Source organism: Amblyraja radiata, chromosome 15 (genome assembly GCF_010909765.2).
Source record: "Amblyraja radiata isolate CabotCenter1 chromosome 15, sAmbRad1.1.pri, whole genome shotgun sequence".
Taxonomy (NCBI): Eukaryota; Metazoa; Chordata; class Chondrichthyes; order Rajiformes; family Rajidae; genus Amblyraja; species Amblyraja radiata.
The window spans coordinates 10,974,425-11,000,989 of record NC_045970.1 but is presented as its reverse complement, the minus strand read 5'-3'; the positions used below and the strand labels follow the sequence as shown (position 1 = coordinate 11,000,989).

At 40.3% G+C, this 26,565-nt stretch overlaps 1 protein-coding gene across 2 annotated transcripts in view; it reads left to right on the top strand.

Moving 5' to 3' along the window:
• Nucleotides 1-26,565, top strand: part of adgra1 (adhesion G protein-coupled receptor A1) — a 659,066-nt gene that overhangs the window by 506,612 nt on the left and 125,889 nt on the right. For both annotated transcript variants that reach the window (XM_033033639.1, XM_033033638.1), the window contains 2 exons: nucleotides 24,504-24,711; nucleotides 25,529-25,737. In XM_033033639.1, the coding sequence (XP_032889530.1) occupies nucleotides 24,504-24,711; nucleotides 25,529-25,737 (417 nt within the window). The remainder of the gene's footprint in view (nucleotides 1-24,503; nucleotides 24,712-25,528; nucleotides 25,738-26,565) is intronic.

Below are 26,565 nucleotides of genomic sequence, written 5' to 3'. Positions count from 1 at the left end.
TGCTAGATGGTGGAATGCTATTTTGTAAAATAAATAAGGTAGAAAGGGATATGATGGGAAAAAGGAGAAAATTTGCAAATGAATCAAGGATTATGGATCAAGGATCAAGGATGCAGCACACAGGTAAAATGCATGCTGGTTCTAAGATCAGCTCAGGCCAGGCAAACTAAATCATTGACTTGCAGCGTGCCAAAAAAAACTGTGTGGCTCAGATGTTTCCACTCCCACATACTATACAGTTACAAGCACCAGCAAGAAATTGCTCTAAATTATTTCAGAAAGGTTGATGGCAAAATATATTTTCCAAAAAACGGGAATAAAATGCAAAAAACATCAACATAGACTATTTCCTCCACCTCTTTGACAACATTTTATAGTGAAAATAATGGCGAAGGCTTCCCCCTTGGGCAGCATTGCTTAAGATGCAGAGATCTTACCAGAGACCAGGATCAATGATTTGATGTTCAGATATGATGAATCTTAAGGTTTGCGACCTTCAATAGGAATCCCAACGTTGGTATTTGATATTGTGGAGATTTCAAATGAGAGAGAATGAGAAGACTCCAGGGACTGAATAAACTTGGCAAAGCCCTTCTTCGGTGTTAAGTAAAAAATATTCTTGAGTTGCTCTTTAAAACCCCAAATCACACTAGTTCTGTGCCTTTTATAGAATCGAATAATTAGAATGTAGCAGAGCAAATGAATTAAAACAAAATCTTTAAGAATTTATTTGAACTTGCAAAACGAACTTGTAAACATGAACTTCATTCATAACAAGAGGAGTTGAGTATAGGAGCAAATAGGTCCTTCTGCAGTTGTAGAGGGTTCTAGTGAGACCACACCTGAAGTATTGTGTGCAGTTGTGGTCTCTAAATTTGGGGAAGGACATTCTCGCTATTGAGGGAGTGCAGTGTAGGTTCACAAGGTTAATTCCCGGGATGGCGGGACTATCATATACTGAGAGAATGGAGCGGCTGGGCTTATATATCCTGGAATTTAGAAGGATTAGAGGGGATCTTATTGAAATGTATATGATTATTAAGGGTTTGGACACGCTAGAGGCAGGAAACATGTTGCCGATGTTGGAGGAGTCCAGAACCAGGGGCCACAGTTTAAGAATAAGGGGTCAGCCATTTAGAACGGAGATGAGGAAACACTTTTTCACACAGACAGTTGTGAGTCTGTGGAATTCTCTGCCTGAGAGGGCGGTGGAGGCCGGTTCTCTGGATACTTTCAAGAGAGAGCTACATAGGGCTGGCTCTTGAAGATAGCAGAGTCAGGGGATATGGGGAGAAGGCAGGAATGAGATACTGATTATGGATGATCAGCCATGATCACATTGAATGGCGGTGCTGGCTTGAAAGGCCAAATGGCCTACACCTGCACCTATTTTCTATTGTCTATTGTCTAAATGGACTTTTGAGTTATTACATTCCTAAATACTTGTATATCATTCATATTGTACAGATCAGTAGCTCAGTACATTTACCAAACTGTGTGCAGTGCTGAGCATTTAATCCTACACTCTATCTTTGAAAGTCATATACTGTAGTTCTCCCTTCACCATGTCCCAGTCAAATCCTGTACATACTGTTCATGAATTGTTAGCTAAAAAGTTGCTTGTGTAAATAAGATTATTTTCCTTTAAATTTCACAACTAAAATGCAAAATCAATCAAAAATGCCATAAATATGTAGCAAGTTCAATGACATCAATGTGGAAGGACACAGAATTGATACCATCAACCTGAATGGACAGGCACAGAGGCAGTGTTGCTCTGCACAAATGCTGTCTGTCCTGCTAAACATTTCCAGATTTGCCTCCGATAGCCAGCATCTGCAGTATTTCCCTTCCTGGCATCAAAAATGCCCACTTGATGCTCCTACATTTTGTAGAATGCTATAATATTTGTGGAAACATTGTGACTATCTGCTGACAGTGAATATCTGGGGATTTCTATGTACTTGCAAAGCACAGATCAACATTACCTTGCCGGTTCATTTATCAATGAATGAATTTTATCTTGGATTCAGTTGGGCCTGAAAACAAAACAAGAATTCAATTAAGCAGCAATAGTTACAATCAGTCATCTCTAAGGAAAGATGAGATGTGAGTCAGAGAACACAACAGTCTCTTCAAATTCTACTATGATGCCCATTTAATTATAAAAAATTCAAGAAGTTAAGTGACTTTATATAAACTTGTCACAGTTCATGGACTTTATTTTATCTGAAGGTTAAGAATACATCATTGTTACCAGGTTTATAAGATTAGGAAAGGCTCATCTAGAGTGAATAGAGCAGCACAGTGGCGCAGCAGTAGAGTTGCTGCCTTAAAGCGCTTACAGCGGCAAAGACCTGGGTTCGATCCTGACTACGGGTGCTGTCTGTACGGAGTTTGTGCATTCTCCCCATGACCACGTGGATCTTTTCCAAGATCTTCGGTTTCCTCCCGCCCTCCAAAGACGTACAGATTTGTAGGTCAATTGGCTTGGTATAAATGTAAATTGTCCCTAGTGTATAGGATACAGATAATGTCGCTGGGGATCGCTGGTCGGCGTGGATTCGGTGGGCCGAAAGGCCTGTTTCCGTGCTTTATCCCTAAACTAAACTAAAAATAGAAACTGACTATTAATAACACAAAGCCATATGTTTAAGACAATTGATAGAGTAATTGAGTTAAGGAAAGAAATGGTTACCCCTCAGTTTGAAGGTGGAGTCACAAGTAGATAGGGCGGTTGTAAAGGCTTTTAGCACATTGGCCTTCATCAGAGAGTATTGAGTATAATTGGGAGGTCATGTTGCAGTTGTATAAGACATTGGTGAGGCCGCATTTAGAGTATTGTGTTCAGTTTTGGGAACCATGTTATTAGAAATATGTTGTCAAGCTGGAAAGGGTACAGAGAAGATTTACTAGGATGTTGCCAGCACTTGATTGAGTAGGCTGGGAGCGCAGGAGGATGAGGGGTGATCTTATAGAGGTGTATAAAATCATGAGAGGATAGAACAGGTAGATGCACAAAGTCTCTTGCCCAGAGTAGGTGAATCAAGGACCAGAGGACATAGGTTTAAGGTGAATGGGAAAAGATTTAATAGGAATCTAAAGGGTAACTTTTTCACACAAAGGGTGGTGGGAATATGCTGCCAGAGGAGGTAATTGAGGCTGGGACTATCCCAACATTTAAGAAACAGTTAGACAGGTGCATGGATAGGACAGGTTTAGAGGGATATTGAACAAACACGGGCAGGTGGGACTGGTGTAGCTGGGACATGTTGGCTGGTGTGGGCAAGTTGGGCCGAAGGGCCTGCTTTCACGCTGTATCATTATATGACTATCAAAAACGTATTTGTCCTTAAAGTGAAATATCTTATTCATTTTACAGCAAAACAAATAACTTTATTTATAATTCTTCAGTTTTGTAAACAGCATTCTCTTTGCAAAACTTATGATTAAAGGGCTGTGTCGGAAAGTGATAATTCTACCTCAGTACAACTATTTGAAATAATAATTTAATTTAACTTAAGAAGCTATTCATAAACAAACAATTTGCTGTATACACTTCCAGAGATTTTATTTGTTAGCACTGTCTTTTGAATTTTTCTTTGATACTCTGATTAATATTATTAGTTTCTTGAATTCAATACAGAGTTTCCAGTAGTATTATGATCCCAGTATAGCTAATAATCAGGAACTGAGACCTCTCTCAAAGAAACTGAAGGTCATGTCTGTCTTCAGTGTTGCAGAATATATATTGTCTTTTCCAATTACCACAATCAACCGGTTAAATCTGCGGGCCTTACCTTATGGTGCAAAGTGCACAAACATACAATACATCACATTCAGCTCAACACATGTGTGTCCTGTATGTTCTATGAAAAGAAGTTTCAAAAATCAACATGAAAATTCAGGTGAATTTAAGTTTCAGATTTGGTTTCAACCTTTCTACTTGACTCGTGTAATTGAATTTATCAAAATGAATGTGCTATGCCAGTTTTGCTAGGCAGACCAATCTGTCTTTAATATTTCCATTGTTTCTCTAATCCTCCAGTCTTCTACCATTCTTGCTGTTTGCCGTATCATGCAGTAATTTAATAACCTTCTGCTGTGCAGCATTATTTTTCCTTCATGCCACATAAAATTGTTGTGTGATTACTAATCTGCGAGCTGTGCTTTCTGGCATAATATTTGAATTAGTTTCTTATTTTACTTTGTGAAATAAATAGCAAGGAATCAGAATGTAGGCTGTTTTTCCTCTCATCGGAATGCTGTGTACACTTGGTTACCCAGTTGGAACAGCATAGTGCCACAGATGCTGTTTCCAAATTACTACTTCCTTGCCAAGAATCATTTCATTTTCTGAAAAATGATTAAAAAATACTTGCCTTGCCAATTAATGTGGCACCAGGCTGTTTTTCCTGCCCATTTTCTTAGATGTCAAATTCAGAAGCTACATTCTTGTTCTGCCAGAAACCTGGAATGATAATGGACTATTTAATCGCACTGTGCAACAAAATATAAAGTGTTACAACTAATTAGAATCAGAGACATATTTTAATATGGCTGAGCACTGATATTGAATGTGACTGGCATGGGAATGGAGGATTATTTTTTATTATTATTGATGGATCTAAAGACACATCATGGAAACAGGCCCTCCTGCCCGACGAATCCACGCTGACCAACGATCACTCGTTCACACTACTTCTCCCTTATCTCGATTTCAGTCCACTCCCTGCACACTAAAGGCACTTTACAGAGGCTAGTTAACCTACAAACCTATGGAAAAAGTTTTGAGTGTGTACACTTACTGGTTTTACGGAGTTGAGTCTGCAATCCGTGTCGGGATGGACTGCAGATGTTGGTTTACACCAAAGATAGACACAAAATACTGGCTCAGCAAGACAGGCAGCTTCTCTGCACAGAAAAAATAGGTGATGTTTCGGATCAAGACCCTTCTTCAGAGAAATGCCACCCATTCCTTCTATCCAGGGATGCTGCCTGTCCCGCTGAGCTACTCCAGCATTTTGTGTCTATCTTGAGTCTGCAATACAGCAAGTAGGTAGCTATTATGTTAAATGTTAATAAGTTTGAAGACCTTTTATTAAAACTGCTTTGCAGGTCTTATGTGGGCAGCTGATTTCTCTAATCCTGGAAAGCTGACAGCTGAGCCAAGGAGAAATGTTTCCCTCTGGTCATAGTTTCCAGCCCAACATTTCATACAGATACTTGAGATCTTCTCTGAGGGCACTCCAACTTTCCCTCACCCAAGGGACCATGGCTTGGCATCCCCATCAAGATCAGCAATTCATCCAACTTCTTAGTTGAGGGATCTTGCACTTCCACCCTAGAGTCAGATTCTTCCACTTGGGTGAAACTTAGATGCTGAAATAAAAACAGAAATTGCTGGAAAGATGCAGCAAGTCGAGGAGCATCTATTGAAAAAGAACCACAATTAATGTTTCAAGTTAAAGTTCCTTCATAGAACACTTTCTACTGAAAGTTCTTCAACGAATAATTAATTCTGTTTCTCTCTCCATAAACGCTGCCTGGCTTGTCAAGCATTTCCTGTACCTTCTGTCCTCTCAGTCAATTGTGTGATGACCCAACTAATCTTGTGGTTAGCTTCTCACCCAATTTGAGGCCATGATTGTCGATGAAACTGACTTCTGGGACATAACAGAGCCAAACACACTTGTAGCGAAATTAAAACTCATGCAGAAAAACCCAGATTTTTGTTCCAGTTGCAAACTCCCACAGCCCATGTAACCTATCCAATTCCAGGTCTTAAGATGAAAATCCAGAATGACTTATCTGTGCAGTAATGAGGGATGTTGCACTGATATTCAAACATTCTTACACATTGAGAAGGTGCCATGGCACTATTACACTGAAGAGCAAAAAATTTAAGGGCCTGTCCTACTGCGGTGACCTAATTGGCAAATTTTGAAGAGTTTAGGAGATTTTGAAAAAGTGTCATGTTGAAGACCTCCTTCGACTATGTCAAAGACCTCTTTCAACTTCTTTCCACTATGTTGAAGACTAGCTTCTACTAGCTTCGAGAAAATTTGGTCACCGAATAGTGAAGAGTGAAGACTACCTCCTTCGACCACCCTTCGACTATGTTTAAGACTATCTACGACTACCTTAGATTACCTTTGATTACCCTCGATTACCTACGATTAACATGCCGACCTACTACGACCTACTTCGACTAAACCTACGAGTAATAAAAATATAGATTTTTTTCCATGTTGACCTTTTTTTACTCGCGGGCATTTTTCAGTATGTTGAAAAATACGCCGCAACCTAGCTGAGGCCTCGAGTACGTGTGGACTACTCTCGAGCATGAAGGAGAGTTACAAAGACCTCCTAGGACCTCATGTCGGCCATGCTGCGAGTATGAGTCGAGGGCAAACTCTTCTAAACTCGCTGCAGTGGGACAGGCCCTTTATTTTTCTCTCAACCAACATCTCTAAGGATGTTGCCAGGACATTATGGCCTGATCTATAAGGAGATGTTGAGTAGGCCAGGACTTTATTCTTTGGCACATAGGAGAATGAGGAGGTATCTTATAGAGATGCATAAGGTCAGGAGATCATGGAATTCATTGCCACAGACAGCTGTGGAGGCCAAGTCATTGGGTATTTTTAAAGCAGAGATTGATAAGATCTCGATTTGTAGGGCATCAAAGGTTATGTGGGGAAGCAAGAGAATGGCGTTGAAAAGGAACAGCCATGATAAAATGGCAGAGCAGACGCAATGGGCTGAATGGCCTAATACTGTTCATACGTCTTATGATCTTCTGATCTTATGAGGGGAATGCAGAGGGCAAATGATCCCAGGAATGAGTGGGTTGACATTTGATGAGCATTTGACGGCACTGGGCTTGTACTCGCTGGAGTTTTGAAGATTGAGAGGGGGGGACCTCATTGAAATGTACCGAATAGCGAAAGGCCTGGATAGAATGGATGTGAGAGGATGTTTCCACTAGTGGGAGTCCAGGACAAGAGGTCATAACCTCAGAATTAAAGGACGTTCCATTAGGAAGGAGATAAGGAAGAATTTCTTTAATCGCAGGGTGGTGTGAAATTATTTTCCACAGAAGGCTGTGGAGGCTAAGTCAGTGGATATATTTAAGGCCAATATAGATAGATTCTAGTTTATTACGAGTGCCAGGAGTTATGGGGAGAAGGCAGGAGAATGGGGTTAGGAGAGATTGCTAGATCAGCCATGATTGAATGGCGCAGTCTTGATGGGCTGAATGTACTAATTCTGCTCCCATCACTTATGACCTTATGAAATGCACAGCGTCCTTTGCGCAGATTAGAGGAATCGAGAACCAGGAGGCATAAGTTTAAGGTGAGAGGGGAAAGATTTAGTAAGAACCTAACGGACAGCTTTTTCCACACAGAGGGTGGTGATATAAGGAATGAGCTGTCAAAGGGGGTACATGGATAAGAACGTTTTAAATAGTTATGGGCTAAACATGGGGAGGTGAGATAGTGTAGATGGGACCTCTTGATCAGCATGGGCATGGTAGGCCAAAGGGATTATTTCTCTATTGTATGACTCTTAATTGCCAGAGGAGTGCTTTGAGGTATACTGAGGTTGTGAAAGCCACAGTATAAATGCAAGGAATTATATCTTCCTTTCCTGTGATTATGCCCTGTAAAAAAAACTGTCCAATTATTCCAATTTCCTCACAGCCAGGGAAATATTTTCCTTCACAGCGATCTATATCCAATCCCCTTTGACTATTACTGCTACATTGCAACTAAAAATGATATAGTGACTTACAACTGAGGCTTTAAGCAGATCTTCTGGTAAATAAACCAAACATAAACTTTAAAGTAGGCCATCATCACCTTTTGGATCACAACTAATTTTCATTAGTGGTTTTATTGTTTATCATATAATATCATGGTACGTTTGCTATAACTTAGTTTTATTCAGCAGTTTTTTTTACTGGATCACATTCATCAAACATGCACTCTTCTGGGAAAGCACAGTTGGCCGTGGCACAGACTCAAACTGTACAAGATTTTCTTCCTGTTAGCAGATACAAAATTACCAATCATCCCTCGGAATGGAAGCAAAATATTGAAGGTGCCAAATTTATCTGTTCTTTTTATGAATTCATAAACTGCACTAATCTTGAATTGGCTCTTTCTTACTTATTCATTTTTGGGGATTTGGATGCCACTGGCAGAGCCTGTGGTTATTCACCTTCTCTAATTGCCCTTGGAATGAGGCAACAGTGAGGGTGAAGACCCTTCCACAATTCTGTTGGGTTGGAAATTGCAAGACTTAGGCCCAGGAGCAGTGAGGGACCAGTGATCGATCTAGACGTGAAAACGGTGGCAACTTGGAGGAGAACTACAGGAGATGGTGTTCCATGCACCCAAAGTCCTTGCCTTTATTGGTGATAGTGATTGAAGGTTTTGGAGACAGTGGAGTCATTGCAGATGAATTTTGTAAATAGTACACTGTGTGCTAGCAGAGGAGGGAATTAATATATTGGCTGTGGATGGGTGCTACTCAAGGGGGTTGCATTATCTTGGTTAGTGTCAAGCTACTTGAGTTGTTGGACCTGCTCAACCCGAAACATTACCTTTTCCTTCGCTCCATCGATGCTGCCTCACCCGCTGAGTTTCTCCAGCATTTGTATCTACCTTCAAAGCAATTGAAATTATTCCATCACTTACCTGGCTTGCTCTTGTTGATGATGCAAAGGTTTTTCACTATCATATGGTCAGTCACATGCCACAGAATAGCCAGCTTTTGACTTGCACTAGTATCTGCAGTATTTATGTTTTTATATTATTTTAGTATTATATTTTTGGTCCAGTATGGTTGATAATCTTTTGGATGTTGAAGGTAGAGGCCTCTATGATGGCAATGTCTTTACACGTCAAGGCAGGTGGTTAGACTTTATTTTGTTGAAGATGATTAATACCTGGCATTTTTGTATCATACTATTATGTGCCACTTGTCAGCCAATGCTGCATACAGATGGGGTTGCTTCATTTTCTGAGTAGTTGTGAATAGAATTGAACATTATATCCCTAACAACCCCATTTCTGAGTTCATGATGGAAGAAAGTTTACTGATGAATCAGCTTAAGAAGATTGGGCCTTGAATATTGCCCTGAGGAGCTCCTCGAGTGATGCCCATTGAAGCTGGGATTATTGAGGTCATCTTCTTCTTGCGTATGGCGTGCACAGCCTAAAGTTGTAAGACAACTTGTTCTGTTTGATCTTCTGTTTGTGCACGCCAGGCTGATTGCATTCGTCGAAACAGGGCGGACCACGTGAAGGTTGCAATCTTCTCCCCCGCCCCCCCCCCCCTTATTGATGTCCAAAAACCATAACCATCAATCTCCACATGTGGTTCTGATTCCTATTGTTGGAGTGTTTTCGCTTGATGTTCATCAGCTTTAGTTTCACTTGATGCATAAAGGAAAAAAATATTGGTGGGACGAATAACATTTCTATTTCTATAACTCATCACTAAGAAACAGTCATGAAAAAGCAAAGGATTTTAAATAATAATAATAATAATAATAATAATAATAATAATAATAATAATAATAATAATAATAATAATAATAATAACAATAATAATAACTTTATTTATATAGCACTTTTCATACAATTGAATGCAACCCACAGTGCTTTCCATAAAAAACGCAGGTCTAACCAAAAATACAATTTAAAACTTATGGGCCCGTCTCACTTAGAGGACTTTTTTGGCGACTGCAGGAGACTCCAGTTGCCACATGGTCACCACATGTTCGCGGGTAGTTGCCGGAGAGTCACCTTCATGGTCGTGAGGAGTTCCAGCATTCAGGGAACTAGTCGCGGCCTCATTATGGTCGACGCGAATTTTTCAACATGTTGAAAAATTAGCGACGACCAGAATGAAGCCGCCATGGAGAGTAGCGAGAATTCTCGTGCCGTAGGTGGGTCGCCAGGAAATCCTAGTGGGTTGCCAGGAGGTCGAAGGTTCTCGTAGGTTGTAGCTGGTGCTGACCGGTGAATTTCATTGGCTCATTGGGAAAAAAACCGTAAGCAGTAGTTTTCAGAACCAAGGATAGCCGACCGGTAATGTTAAATGTCCGCCGAGCTTCACAGCCGTGTATCTCTGGCTTCTTAAAAGTTGTCTCCACTCCTTCTCCCTCCTTCTTCCCCCCTTCTACCCCCCTGTTTTACTGTACACAGTGCTTTAGCTGTCTTAATTACAGCGCCAACCTTCCTGTTCATCACAGTGTGTGTCTTTATCACCTTGGCTTTGCACCGTGTGAATTTCACTCAGACAGTGCTCCCCCCGCTTGCTCTGTCCCCCGCCTGCATAATGGGCTGGTGAAGGAAGCGATGTGTGTGCGTGTGTGTGTGTGTATGTGTGTGTGTGTGTGTGTGTGTGTGTGTGTGTGTGTGTGTGTGTGTGTGTGTGTGTGTGTGTGTGTGTGTGTGTGCGTGCGTGCGTGCGTGCGTGCGTGCGTGCGTGCGTGCGTGCGTGTGTGTGTTCCACTCTGACAGTCACCGTTCCAGTTGCCGGTTTTTCACACGACAGCCGCCGTCACCGGCAGTTGCCTGAAAAATCACCTCAGTGGGGCAGGCCCATAAGGACATACGTAGTTAATAGCATAAAAAGCATAGATATTTATAAATATATAAAATTGAGAGTGTAAATGGACACTCTCAAATCTGCAAAGTCTGTACAAAAAGGATATTCTGAGACATTGGGTCCAAGCTCTTCTGTGTGCTAAAACAATAGCCCAGCTTTTAAAACTTTGAACGTCTGAACTTCCTCCAATTTGATGAAGGTTCTGAAAAAGCTCAAAAGTGAAAAGATGAAAATAAAATGCATTTTAAGTCAGAAATTTGAGTTTTATGTATTGCCAATGAATGGAATGTATCCTTTCCACTTTTAGCTCATTGCTAGAGTAATTCTTTGATTTATGAATAGGATGTGTTCAGAAAATGAACCAGTAAGCACCATTTTGTAAATCAAAAAGTTTTGTTGCCCAACGTTATGGGTATTAGTGTCCTCTTCTTCTCAGAGATTGCACATTATTCATTGAAATAAAGAAGAGTTGTGTCATTCAAAGACTTGTAGAAAGATATTACATTGAAAATTCATAAAACCATCATTGATAAATCAATGAATTAGATGTACTTGGAATTGATGAGAGAAATGTTCAGATACTTTGTAAGTCAGAAGATCAGGCATCTTCCTATTCACATGGAATCAATTTCCCTCCCACGATCCTAATCCCTAATCTTTCATGATAGTCTCCCATGATTAACAAAAGGATGTAGACAATGCCTGACCATGAAAATAGATGTTGGAATCCTTCCTTCATACTCTTTCTGCCCTTATTATCTCAGAAGGGGTAGACCTTCATGTGACCATCACTTCTGAGATAACAAGGACAGAAAGAGTATGAAGGAAGAGTTCCAACATCTATTTTCATGGTCAGGCATTATCTTTTTGTTAACCATGGGAGACTATCATGAAAGATTAGGATTGTGGGGGGGGGGAATTGATTCCATGAGAATAGGAATATCCCTGATCTTCTGACTCACAAAGTATTTTATGGTACAACAGTGGGGAATAGTTAAATTACCAACATAACTCAAAATCCTGAATTAGTAATCTGCAGTTAAAATTCATCGAAAGTAGCTGTGGAATTCAAACTTATGTCATTTTTAAGGGGTGAAAGAAAAGTGACATCATAAAACTCTAGTTTGGTCATGCCTTTCTGTGGGGAAGTTTACCATCTTTACCAGGTCGAGACTAGAACTGACTCCAGACCCAAATGTGAATCCCTTCTGTTCAAGGGAAATAGACAAACAAATGCTGGAGATAGACACAAAATGCTGGAGTAACTCAGTGAGACAGGCAGCTTCTCTGGAGAGAAGTAATGGGTGATGTTTCAAGTCGAGACCCTTCTTCCGACAAATGCCGTATATGCCCAGACCTCCAAAATGAATAAATAAAACAAAATTAATTGTTATCATGACAGAACTGGTATGGAGCTAACATTTGATGTGACTCACAGTTAAAGGATGGATAGATGTCATCACTTTGAATTACAGTATGTCACTAAGTGACAAGATCCCCATTTTATTACACTTTAAAAAACCTGAAAACTGCATATATTTACCCACATGCTGCCAAATCCAATCCTGACAATAATTTTCAAAGTACACAGCTACAGTTTAAATTTTCATAAAAACAGAATAAATATTGACTTTTATTGATGGCATGTTATTAATACTAAAGATAGCATTCACTTAGACAAATTAAGGTGAATAATGGCTAGTATTATACGGAGTGAAGAGAAATATTTTTCAAATCAAATACTACATTGAACTTAAATTCTAATATTTGAATAATTTCCATCTGATGGTTGAGAATTTCAAACAATAATGAAATAGCAAACTGAGATCCACTCAGGGATTATGCAGTAAATTTTGCCTTTGACACTAACTACGAATGTTATCAAGTAAACAACTTCTGTGGCATTCTACGTGATATTTTTCCCATCAGTTTCCTATCATCCAATTTGTAATATTGCCCATGATAATTTGCACTGATTTTTACATTAAATTTTACATTACATTGAAATTGTTTGCTGGAAACACCCTAACTGTTGCAACTTGCATTTCTATTGATAACGCTGGAGAGATAGTAAATATCAAATTGATTGTTCTGAACAGCCCATGGTATTTCTATGAGCCACTTTCCCACCTCGTAACTGTAAATGGAGTTACATTTTCATCAATAAAGCCTATGTTTTTTTGAATGAAAGGTTCTTTTATTGCCTTTGTGATATTATTTGAAGAAGGGTATTGTGTGCTGCAGTTTGATTTATTAGAATTCCTAATGCATTTGGTGAACTGTAGTTTAAACATCTAACAGAACAATTGATGGAGAAACTGAATCCAGCTAAAAATGATCCATTTACCAGAAGAATTTGGTATGAGTGGAAATTATGGCCTTTCAGTGTGTTGAAAATATGCTATTTTATTTTTATACAAAAGAAAGATCTAACACCCATTTCCCATTGAAATTTAAGTTTACATAGAAAATAAATACTTGACAAGGCTGTATTTCAAGCAGGAATTGCCATAAATTAGGGTGGAGGGGAGAGGTCTGAGATTAATCTGCATCCTTTCAACAGTTTGAAGGCAACTCATGATAATATCAGTAACAATCACAATCAGTGGCGGACTGGGTCTAAAATTATTGGTTGCCAGGAGACAAATGGGGCCCACTTCATCAGGGGCCCACTTGATATAGGGGGCCCACTTCATCAGGGGCCCACTTACCATCGGGCAAGCTGACACCCTGGCCAGTCCGCCACTGATCACAATAGTTTTCCTTCTGCATCAGCAGAGGATGCTATTTGACGAGGCGATAGCTAACACCAGTTCAGACTTGGATGATGTTTCGGGTCGAGACCCGCCTTCAGACCCGAAATGTCACCCATTTCTTCTCTCCAGAGATGCTGCCTGTCCTGCTGAGTTTCTCCAGCATGTTATGTCTATCTTCGTTGTATAACCAGCATCTGCAGTTGCTTTCAACGCACCAGTTCAGACTTGTTTGTACTGCTTAATTCTAATCTTCACTTTGTAGAAGAAGGTTACATTTGGCTCTGACAGATAGTGGAAGTCATTGTGTAGCTAATTGCAATTTGCCATAAGAAGCAAAGCGGAGCATTGCAGAACACAGATCCATGACATTTAGATGCAACATGTCGGCTTTGGTAGAGATTAGAGGATGAGAGATGTTTTTGTAACCACAGAGGACCAGAAGACCTCTAAAATAATTGTCCAAAGGCAATGCACCATGACTACTGACACATATATCCCGCTGAGTTACTCCAGCATTTTTTGTCACGACTGTGTTGCCAGATGCAGCTCTAACACCATCTTTAAATTCCCAGATGATAAGTTCATAGGTGATCGGAGCAGAATTAGGCCATTCGGCCATTAAGTCTACTCTGCCATTCAATCATCTTTCTCTATCAACCCCACTGTTATACCCCAGTGATACCACCATTGTTGGATGAATAATGGATAATGATGAGTTAGAGTAAAAAGATGAGATGCTAAAAGTCAAGCTCTTCCAGTCTGTAGTCTTCCCTACAGCCCTCTTTGCTAGTGAGATTTGGAAAATCAATGTGAAGATGAAACATAAATTGGATGCATTGCAACAGATGACTGAACAGAATGGCAAATGCTTGCTGCCCAATGCACTCAATAGTGTGGGAGGAATTAAGTCTAAGTAAGTAAGAGTAAAGAGAGGGAAATCTGATTGAATAATGCCAGAATACAATCTTGCTCTCAATGTTAGCAAGACCAATGAGCTGACTGATGACGTCAGAATGAGGAGTCAGGGACCCACGAACCTGTCCTCATCGGCAGGACGGCATTGGAGGGTGTCAATAGCTTCAAGTTCCTTGGCGTGCATATTTCTGAAGATCTGTCCTGGGCCCAGCACATCAATGCAATTACAAAGAAAGCTTAACAATGTCCTGCAGTACTTCCGTAGAAGATTGAGGAGATTTGATATGTCGATGAATCCTCTATTGAATCTCTACAGATGTGCAGTGGAGAGCATACTGACTTTTTGCAGCACAGCATGGTGCAGCAACTGAAACCAACAGGAATGAAAGAGATGACAGAGAATGGCATACACTGTCCGGTCCATAACAGGTACTGATCTTCCCACCATCAAAGAGAACTGCCTCAAAAGGACTGCCATCATTATCAAGGATTCACACCACCCTGTCCATGCTCTCGTTTTGCTTCAACCATCGGGACAGATGCCTGAAAACCGTGACTACTAGGTTTATGAACAACTTCTTCCCAATAACTAATTATCAGGCTCTTGGACACAACACAACATTAACCTCGGGAAAATGTGATCTTCTATGGACTGTGTATGGATGGTTGCACAATGGACATACGCTTTGCACTCTTATGGTTACTAGTATTATGGTTATTAATTTATCTACATAATTAAAACTCTGATCTTGACCACTTCCTATTGCACTGCATATTGATTTTAGAAATAACGCTACCACTTACGGCTGTGATTTTTGGCCATCTAACTCAGTCCCCCTCCACTGCGCAGGACAAGAAGATTCTTCCCATCTAGGAAAAATAAAAGACTTATTAATGTTTTAAAAATGTTGAGATTCTCTCTCCTGTCAATCATGCCATGGAGGCCACGCCCCTTCTTGTGGGAGGGGGGAGAGACTATAAAACCCAGAAGTGTGAAGGTGCCTCAGTTCTCTGCAAGATGGAGGAGGGAGAGGTCACAGCTCTCAGTCTGAGCTGTGAATAACACTGAACACATGTCTACTAAACTGTAAGTGCTTTTACTGACCTGTCAGGGCCCTTAATGTGGTTTGAAAATGTAGTTTGAAACTGCAAAAGTGGTTGGTTTGAAAATGCAAATGGTTTGGTTTGAAAATGCAAAAGGTTTGGTTTGAAAATGCAAAAGGTTTGGTTTAAAAATGCAAAAGGTGGTTTGTGTGATGTATATGTAATATAAATGCCAGTGCCCCTTGAGGCCAAAAGCAGAAGCTGGCAAATGTGCCTGTGGCGCGTGACTGAGGTCAGGTGACCTTCTAGAAGTTTACTGGTTGTGCAGATTAAATCCTTCTTCCAAGATGTCAGACGTGTATTCATTGTGCTAGTCACAACAAGGTCTTACCCAAGACATTACATGATGTCAGAGGAAAAAAACTAAATAAAGCAGTTTCCCAGTTCCACAAGATCATGGCTGATCTCTGCATCCAACTCCAATTTCTCTCTATATCCTCTTATCCTTTTATTCCTTTACACGTTCCTTAAAACGTCCAGAAATCTTTTGATCTCTGTTTTGACTGCAACCAATGACTAAAACTCCACGGCACTCTGGAGTAGTAAATTCTAAAGATTAGCTGTTCCCAAAGTGAAGAAATTGTTCCTTATTTTACTCTCCTTATTCTATTTTCCTTATTTAAAAAATATCACCTAGTTTTCATTTAGATCGACACAAAAAGCTGGTGTATCTCAGCGGGTCAGACAGCATCTCTTGAGAAAAGGAATAGGTAACGTTTCGGGTCAAGACCCTTCGTCATTTCCTTAGTTGGGGAAACATTCTCCCTGCACTCTTCTACAGTGTACATTGTTTCTTAATTGAGGAGACCAAATTTGTGCACTTAAGGGCCTGTCCCACTTGGCCGTCATCTGCGCCTCGTTATGTAAAATAGGTCCACGCGTGTGACGCGTGGGGTGCGCATGGGTGACGCATGCATTGAACATGGTGAGGCGTGGAATCGCATGTAGTGGCGTGCGGTATCACGTGACGCTCCAGAATTACGTAGTGTAACGAAATCCTCGCGCGCCACCTGTGTGACGTATCGCGTACGCATCGCCTATGCATGCTAACGCATTGGCTACACACGTTGATGCATTGGTGTTGCACGCTCTATCGCGTGGTGATGCATGGTTACGTCACCATGCATCAACGTCCGTAAACATGCGACATCGTGCGCCGCCCATACGCAGTCGGCCCACCTTTTACGTGTCATGTAACCTCTAACCTCGTCTACACAGACCCCTTCCTGGGTTTCTTGCTAACCTTTCTTGTTGTACTCCTGCCTGACTGATCTGTAAGTATGAGGGCTGCTGCCAACAGACGTCTCTGTTGTTGCTGTAGCAATAAAATCTGTAGTTCTTCCATGATGGTCATGATGCAGAATAGGGAAGCAGGGTATTCTAATGACTTCACATGCACCAGATGGCTGTGCTGACGCATGATGATGCATGATGACGTGTGATTTGCGCGCGATGTCGCGCGCCACGATGCGTCAACCTATTTTACATATGACGCCTAATGAGGCGCAAATGACGGCCAAGTGGGACAGGCCCTTTACACTCCAGTTGCAGGCTCACCAAGAACCTGTGAATCTGTAATAAAACCTCCTTACTCCTGGATTCAAATCCACTTGTAATAATGGTTAACATAACATTCAGCCTTATTAATTTGTGAAACTGCACATTGGATTCCACGGCTCAAGATTACTCGGATTGTCAAAGACTGAAAGCCAGTCACTAAGGTCCACTGTTGTTTGTCATGTACATCAATGATCTGGATGATGGTGTGGTAAATTGGATTAGTAAGTATGCAGATGATACTAAGATAGGTGGGGTTGTGGATAATGAAGTAGATTTTCAAAGTCTACAGAGAGATTTATGCCAGTTGGAAGAGTGGACTGAAAGATGGCAGATGGAGTTTAATGCTGATAAGTGTGAGGTGCTACATCTTGGCAGGACAAATCAAAATAGGACGTACATGGTAAATGGTAGGGAATTGAAGAATGCAGGTGAACAGAGGGATCTGGGAATAACTGTGCACAGTTCCCTGAAAGTGGAATCTCATGTAGATAGGGCGGTAAAGAAAGCTTTTGGTGTGCTGGCCTTTATAAATCAGAGCATTGAGTATAGAAGTTGGGATGTAATGTTAAAATTGTACAAGGCATTGGTGAGGCCAATTCTGGAGTATGGGGTACAATTTTGGTCGCCTAATTATAGGAAGGATGTCAACAAAATAGAGAGAGAGTACAGAGGAGATTTACTAGAATGTTGCCTGGGTTTCAGCAACTAAGTTACAGAGAAAGGTTGAACAAGTTAGGGCTTTATTCTTTGGAGCGCAGAAGGTTAAGGGGGGACTTGATAGAGGTCTTTAAAATGATGAGAGGGATAGACAGAGTTGACGTGGATAAGTTTTTCCTACTGAGAGTAGGGAAGATTCAAACAAGGGGACATGACTTGAGAATTAAGGGACAGAAGTTTAGGGGTAACATGAGGGGGAACTTCTTTACTCAGAGAGTGGTGGCTGTTTGGAATGAGCTTCCAGCGAAGGTGGTGGAGGCAGGTTCGTTTTTATCATTTAAAAATAAATTGGATAGTTATATGGACGGGAAAGGAATGGAGGGTTATGGTCTGAGCGCAGGTATATGGGACTAGGGGAGAATACGTGTTCGGCACGGACTAGAAGGGTCGAGATGGCCTGTTTCCGTGCTGTAATTGTTATATGTTATTATATGGTTAAAAGAAGGTTTTCTGACAATTATGCAAGGTTTGATTGATAACATTTGACTAAAATATTGATTTTCTGTTCGGTGCAGTTCATGAGCCAGTTTCAGTCACAAATGGGAGGTCAGGGTTTTCTCCTCAGTGCTGCTTGTTATGTAACTGGTTTAGTTTAGTTTAGAGATAGAGCATGGAAACAGGCCATTGCCCATCGAGTTAGCGCCAACCAGTGATGCCAGTAAACTGGCACCATCTTACACACTAGGGACAATTCACAATTTTTATCAAAGCCAAATTAACCTACATACCTGTACACCTTTGGAGTGTGGGAGGAAACCAGAGCAGCAGTGAAAAGTCACGGGAAGAGCGTATAATCTCCGTACAGTCAGCACCCATAGTCAAGATCCACCTGGGTCTCTGGCATTGTAAGACAGCAACTCTACCGCAACTGTGCTGCCCAAAGGTGGTGGTGCCAGGTCCTTAGTCTTGCAGAAGTAGAGTGAACCATCATGAATACCGGGGGGGGGGGGGGGGGGGGGGGGGGGGGGGGGGAGTGCATGGGACAGCGGTAGAGTTGCTGCCTTCCAATACCAGTGACCTGGGTTCTATCCCAACTATGGGTGCGGTCTGTACAGAGATTGTACATTCTCCCTGTGATCATGTGGCTTTTCTCTGCTTGCTCTAGTTTCCCCCACATTCCAAAGATGTGCAGCTTTGTAGGTTAATTGGCTTTGTTAAAATTATGATGTTGTCCCTAGTGTGTAGAATAGTGCAAGTGTACGGGGTGATTGCTGGTCAGTGTTGATTAGGTGGGACAGAGGACCTGTTTCTACACTGTATCTCTATAGTCTAATCTTGACAGCCATTGCACCTTATAACTCCGGGCACATAGTTTCAATCCTGACTTTGGGTTCCATATGTATGTGAAGAGTTTGTGTATTCTCTCCCACATTCCCGAGTTTGCTGGTTGGTTAATTGACTGCTATTTTAATTTAATTTTTACTTTTAGAGATACAGCATGGAAACAGGCCCTTTAGGCCCACTGAATCCACACCAATCAGCAATCCCCATACACTAACACTATCCTACACACACTGGGGACAATTTTAAATATACACCAAGCCAATTAACCTACAAACCTAAATGTCTGGAGTGTGGGAAGTCACCGAAGATCTCAGAGAAAACCCAGGGGAGAACGTACAAACTCCGTACAGACAGCACCCGTAGTCCGGACCGAACCTGGGTCTCCGGCGCTGCAAGCACTGTAAAGCAGCAACTCTACTGCTGCGCCTCTGTGCCACCCCACAGTGTGTTACGTTTACCGTGGGTTAACATAAAAAAGAATCAAGGTGAAAATAAGCATGTGTGAGAGATGACTAAAGGGCCTGTCCCACATAGGTTATTTTTTCGGAGACTGTCATAGTCGTAGCAGGTCGCCCAAAAACCGGCGACTGGACCCCACTACGACAATGTCCACGACAAGATACAACAACCTACCACCTAGTTGACGTCAAGCTATGGCAAGCTACCGACAACCGGCGACCCATTAGGCCATCCATCTATGACCACACCAACGACAACCTACAACCACACAGGCGATAACATATGACAACCAAAGTCAACCTACATCCACCCGCGACATGCTACGACAAGCAATGATCCTGTCAGCGACAACTGAAGACAATTCAGTCGCTGGCACCTGTCGCCAGTTCACGTTGGTTGACGTAGGTAGTCGCCAATCGAATTCACCAAAGTCAGCACCAGCGACAACCTTCGTCATCTGGCGACAACCTGCGTCATCCTGGCGACAACGTACGACAGCATCTACGACAGGAGAAGACAAGCTACGTCAAGCACACAGTCGCCAAAAGGTCTTGAAGATTTTAAAATCCAGCGTCGACCAGAAAAACGTTATGACTCGTTAGGCGACTTGAGGAGACTACTCACGACCATACTGGCGTCACCCCACGACCATGGGGCGACAGCCTAGTCGCCTGTTGTCGCCGATAAAATCGCCTAAGTGGGACAGGAGCTTAAGTTACAGTCTGTGCTCTACAACTCTCCATAAGACCTTGACTTTGCCACGAGTTAAACAGCAAACAGCTGCAGAGCAGTAAGTGTGGAGAAAACCTAATTGATCGCTTATTAACTGCGAGGCAATTTCCCCAGTGGGTTTCATTAGTGGACCCCATGTCGTGTTGCAAACCTGGCAGTAAGTTCAAAACTTACATGATTGGCAGTGCATGTGTACGAGTCACAGAACTAATGACATCTAAAGGGATAAGATCTGATGGTTCTGTTTAGAACCACTGGCAATGCCCACAAAATCCAGCCTAGCTTCAACAGATGGAAGTTGATGCACAGCTGTCCATCTTGATCTTGCCAGCCACTGGCACCTTGCATAGCCCTGTGGTTGTGATAGTGACTGGAGCATTAGTGAAGATATCCTTCCCAAAGTACAAGTGCCTCATGCATTGTTGCTCTCTGAGTTTCAGGTGGGTGCAAAAATATCTATCTCTGTCCACCAATACCTGTTGGATGGTGATTATAAAGTCTGGAACATGTCATTCTTCTGTGCTGGGTGATAGGCAAAATATCATATGAATAAGCAAAAAAATGAATGGAATTTTTCTTTTTGGTAATAGGCAAGCACCACAATGTTGTTGCTCAGGTTTCTGTGATCTTATGTTTTGCAGAAGGTTATAATGACCATTTCAGTGTTGAGAATGTTGCTTGGGAGAGGCTTCTCAAATTGCCTTTCCTCAAGGATCTACCAGTTAAAGAAGGAATCAATTCTGTAAGCGGAGACAAGGACTTACCCTTAGAAACTAGAGGATGATCTGATGGTTGAGATTGAGAGTTTTTGAAAGGGACAGTGGAAGTGAATACCAGCTATAGAATGAAAAGCTTGATACCTTTTGTTGGGCAAAGAAGAAATTGAGTTGAGGAAGTACACTGGAGCATTTTCTGAATAGATGTAAGAAATGCTTTCTTTCCAAACCTACAGTATATATTCTAATGCTTCTATAATGTGTGAGTTCAGGTTTGTTGCTGCTGGCAAAAATTAGTTTGGGCTTTCTTCCAGTTCTTCTTGACAAAACAAAATCATCCAAAGTGCTGCTGCTATTTTTTTATGTGGACCCAGAGGCTGATTCAGATCAATACAAATTGGTTTTATGCCAGCGAATGTTATAAGGAAAGACTCACCGTCTAAGAGAAAAATGCACCAACATTTCTGCCTGAAGTTACACAATGAATCACTATGTATACTGACAACATTGTCACTCCCATTCTAACCATTATTTTTCATTTGGTATTATCCCCGAGACCCCAAGTAATAGCAGTTTCCAGTAAATCCTTGATTTCATTGACAAGGTGATCCGTTGAAAACATTTCATTTTTAATGATTGTAATTACATTTTTAAAGTTATCTTAAATCCATCAAAAATATTCCTTTTCAAATACACTAACCTTTCCCTGTTATGAGCAGATTATTTTGAACCCAGTCTCACCGCCTTTCAATTGCTGCGCTTGCCTTAAACTCAATGTCATTTGATATTTTATTACAGAGGGTTGCAAGGTCTAAGGGGGTGCAATTTTTGACACAACATATTACTAATGACCTGTAATAGTACTTGTCAGTGGAAGAGAACAGCATGTCCAAAACAATATGATGCAGATGCGTGACGGAGGAATTACTGAATGTAGTATCAACAGATAGCGTTTATGCTTTTGTTCTATTTTTGTTTCCTTTAATTGTTGCCTTTTAACTCTGAATCAAATTTACAAATGCACAAAACAGGATGTATTAAACGTAAAGGAACAGCAGCATTTACTCATCTCTACAAACCTATTAAATTATAAATTGCACATTTAAACCATTTATTTTGCATGATGATTTCATACAGTCGCAGGAAGAGGATTATTCTCTTACCTCAAGATGTGTTATATTTTTCTGGCTGAATGGTGTATTGGAAATTGCCTGCACAAATTCAAATTGAAACTGTGTATAGGAGGCAGCTGGTTGTCATGGGAGCCGTACTGCAGATTCTAATTCCTGCTCCTGAGTAGCACTAACAGCAAAATGATGCTGAAGACATGGGTGAATAAATACTATCTGCCTACATTATCAGAGTTAATTTGCTTTATATAAAACACACCTGAACACTGATGTTTGCCTAATTACTGGCACGTACCACTGGACCAAAACTAAATATAATAAACATATGTGGATCACATGATGTAAAATCATATTTCATTTAGGAAATCATAAGCCTTTTACATTTTGAACTTGAAAAAAATTCAGAAAATATTTTCGATCTCTGTCCAATTGTGTTTTGGGTTGGTGTAAAAGTGTTATCTTTATCATAAATTAAAATTACCATCAACAAGAAATAATACAAAATGTGTTCATATGATACATAAAGCTAATTCAATGATCATCAAACAAAAAATCTTATTCCAGAGTATATTTTTGAAACATTAAAGAACGATGTACTATAATGAGTTTCAGCATTTCATGTTGGGGTATTTGTATAGAATCTCCAAACAGTAAGCTAAACACCCAAACGCATTAGTGAATCAGCATTCAGATAAAATTCCCTGGGGAGCAGTCAAAACAAGGCATCAATGAGCTTCTGCCTCCAGGGTCATTTTCACACTGCTAGTTACATACTGTGTGAAGATCATGTGCATGTTCATCATCTGATGTGGACATCCAACTCTGGAGAAGATTTATAAACCAGGAGGGGTAAGACTCCCATGGCTATCTGGTAAGGTCTTTATTTACCCATGGATTGGCACAAAATGCTAATAATCCCAACAAAAATATGTGATTCTTGTTAATGGGCAAACTAGATTCTGCATGGAGGTAATTCTGTCAATAAGCAATGTTGACCTTGCTGATAGTAATCCTTTGATATTGTATACATCAGGAATCAGAATGGTTATTTCTACTACACCATTTTTTTTCGGTCCACAATAAAAGGAGCATTGCAAAATTAGTATCTTCAAATCAGCACCTGCATAGCTCAATTGAGCATGCTGCCTTACGAGAAATCATTGAATATGGTGATATAACCGATATCTAGAAACAGATTTCCTTGCACAATATTAAAAGATTTAATTAAGGCAAATAACTATCAATACACAACATTTCATGAAGTGTCATTTGTAGGAATTATTCCTGGCTTCACCATTGTTTGTGTAGTCGCTTTTCTGGAGAATGAATCCCATGCTTTCTCATTTCTGTGACAAGCACAACATCGAGAATTTATTTGGTGGTGTCATTAATTCAATATAAACTCACAATTTAAGGTTCCTGCTTTTGCTTGGATCACCTCTAAATTAAATCCAGTTTATTTATCTGTTTTTGAAAATGTAAAGAATGTCTGGTTTCAAATGTTATAGCTGGAGAGAATGAGGACAGACTCCAATGGCTTTTGTCATACACTTGAGCCAACAGGGAAGGAGACCATGTTAATATAATTGATGTGAAGCATCACACTTACTGGGCCATGCTTGCATTAACAGACTGGAACCAATAGCTGCTCCTCACCATCGCCTCTGTTTTTCTCTTTTGGCATTTGCTGCAGAATGTATGTCAACCTCTACCTGGCTTAAAATATTAGATCTGTAGTGAATGTTTTTGCAAATCGCGAATCTGATTTACATCGTGGAGTAAATGACAAAGTTGTTGTCGTTTATCAATGACAACGTGCAACGTTGCAGACAAAGGTTTAAATAATACATCAATTAGAAGTTTATTCCTGGCCAATCAACAAAGAAAATAAAACTATTAAGTTTTAGCCCATGTGATTATTTAGTTTGTTTCCTAATGGCAATAGACTGCGAGTTTCTGATTTGTGATTAATGTGAAAAATAACAGACCACTATGAATAATCAGCATTTAAACAGGATAAGGGAAGACAGTGTTGCCTCTGTGTAGATTTAGAATTGAACTAAAATATGCTTTCTCTCAGTGCTTACTTTGATTAGGCATTTAATTTGACTAATTTCATTATAATAGCGAACAATCACTTCTATGCAACCTTTTAAAAATTCATTTGGAATGTGAGTTGTCTGATTCTGTTGCAAGTGAAGGGTAAAAACCTGGTAGGTTGTCTCTTTAAATAAGATCTGCAGTATTGATGTAACCCTCTAGCATGGATGGTAGGAACCATTCTCACCTCTGCAGCAGGGAGCTTGACCAGAAAGGCTCTCTCAGGCACTGGAAATGTAGTTTGTTAAAATGCATTGAATTATAGCAATTCCCCTGGTTATGACTCCTTTTATTGGTAGCTCCCAATCTGTCGGTAAAAGAGACAGTTCATATGCCTTGCTGTGAAAGAAAATATTGAAAACAACAATGTTGTGACTCACATCTTTTCCTCTTTAATTCGACAGAACACCATAGCAGTGGCTTCAGTTCAGTTGCCACCATCAATTTTCACTCATTTCTTAACCTTGCACACTGTTGACAACTCATCCTGCAAGCTACAATTTATTGTATTCCGGAATGGAAAACTCTTTCCCAGTACAGGTAACTCATCAAACCTTGCTGATGATGGGAAGCGCAAGTGTGTCTCAACACCTATTGTTTTCATCAAAATAGGTAAGTTACTATCAGGATTTAAATCTCCCTAATAGTTAAAAAATGCTGCAGACAAGATAGCATTGAACGGCAATGTTTTACTGTGACAGACAATGAAAATGAATGCATTCCTGAGCAGTTTTTGCATTGAAATCCAGGTTGCTATTCAAAAGATAGTATTTAACTAAGATAATCCTCGTTATATTTGCTGACCTTCAATGTATTGCTTCATGTGGATGTGGAAGGATTATTGATATCTAAAAGCTGCAACAAAATCTTGAATGTCAATTTCCATAATTCAAAATACTTATTCTATTAAATTATAATATTTATCCCACCCAAATGGTGTAAACGTATGTTTATGTTATAAGCATCTTTCGGATGAATTACAAAACTGTAATGAATGTATGTCAGGTTGCTAAGCAGTAATAAACAAAATGCATTTCTAAAATGCTCTTAATTTAATTTGCCCCCTTTCAGGTGTAATTAAATTGTGTGGGGCAGAGTAGCGTTCACCTGACAATCTTCATGAAGCATAAACAAGGATATACACATGGGTTAAGGAAAATAAATTGCGCTGTTTGTTCTGAAATCCTCGCAAGACTTTAGTCTGGATAATCATAATAAGATTTCTTTCCCTGATAACTTATTCTGATAGAATATTTTGTCAGAAGCTTTATGTTCTTTAATGACATTGCAGTTCACAATTTATGTTGCAAGCTATTGAAGCACAGAAGTATTTTTCAATGCTTCCAGTCCAGACCTTACGTATCTTTTGATTTTGTGTGCAGCCATAAGATTTCCCACTCCACTTACCTCATTTAATTTGCTTGTGCAGATGGGTGCAGCTTCGGGAACCTCAGCAAGCCCATCACCGTGGTACTGAGGCACTTTGCTCCGGGTGCGGACCCCACTGCAGCATATTGGGATTTTGACCTTTTGGATAGGCATGGTGGCTGGCATGCTGCAGGGTGCCACATAACAAACTCAGCAACCAATATTACCACCCTTCAATGTTTGCAATTCGGTAATTTTGCAGTTCTCATGGTGAGTACACGTCCTGATTATCTAGTAGAAAGTTAAAGTTTGGCAGCAAACCATAACATTTACCATAACTCGGCCTTAATGAAAACTGAAATATTTTACCAACAGTCTCTCAAAGAGATATCGGAGATTTAAAGGAAGCAAAATGTTGTAAGGAGTACTAAATATAAATAATTCAACATCATTTTTTTGCAGGCTGCAGTGCTTCAGTTGATTGCAGATGAACTTGTATCTGGAGAAATTATTCAATAAAAATAATAGGATAACCTGACTGCATGATTTATTTGTAGCATAATTTCCATTTTATGTTTGAGGTGTTCATGATGGTATTCATGGAAGGAGTTTGGTTTCATAATTGAAATTGTGTTGTATGGACTATTCCAATCAGGCATGAGACGCATGCACAGTTAAATGGCATATTTAACAAAAAAAATAGACAGTGGTATTCAGGACTGATTTTACACAGCAGTAGTTACCCTTTTGTTATCATACTCTTGTGTGAGTTTATAATTGTTGACTGATGTTGTCACCTTTAATATATATTTGGCATTCTTTCCGACAATAAACCCGGCATGGAATTAAAGATCGAATGGTTAGCTGCTGTAGATAGCTACATGGTGTGACCTAAAATGTTGTCAATGTATCCCAATTAATTTCAATGGCTGTGTGTGCCCCATGGCACGCTCCTTCATTTCTGTGCAGACTTGTACTCCACATCACAAGCAATTTACAATATGTATGTAAATTGAGCATCAACTGTCAAAGAAAGAGTAGGTGTGACAAATCTGTGAAATAGAGTACATGGCAAGATCAGTAGTATCAACGCTTACT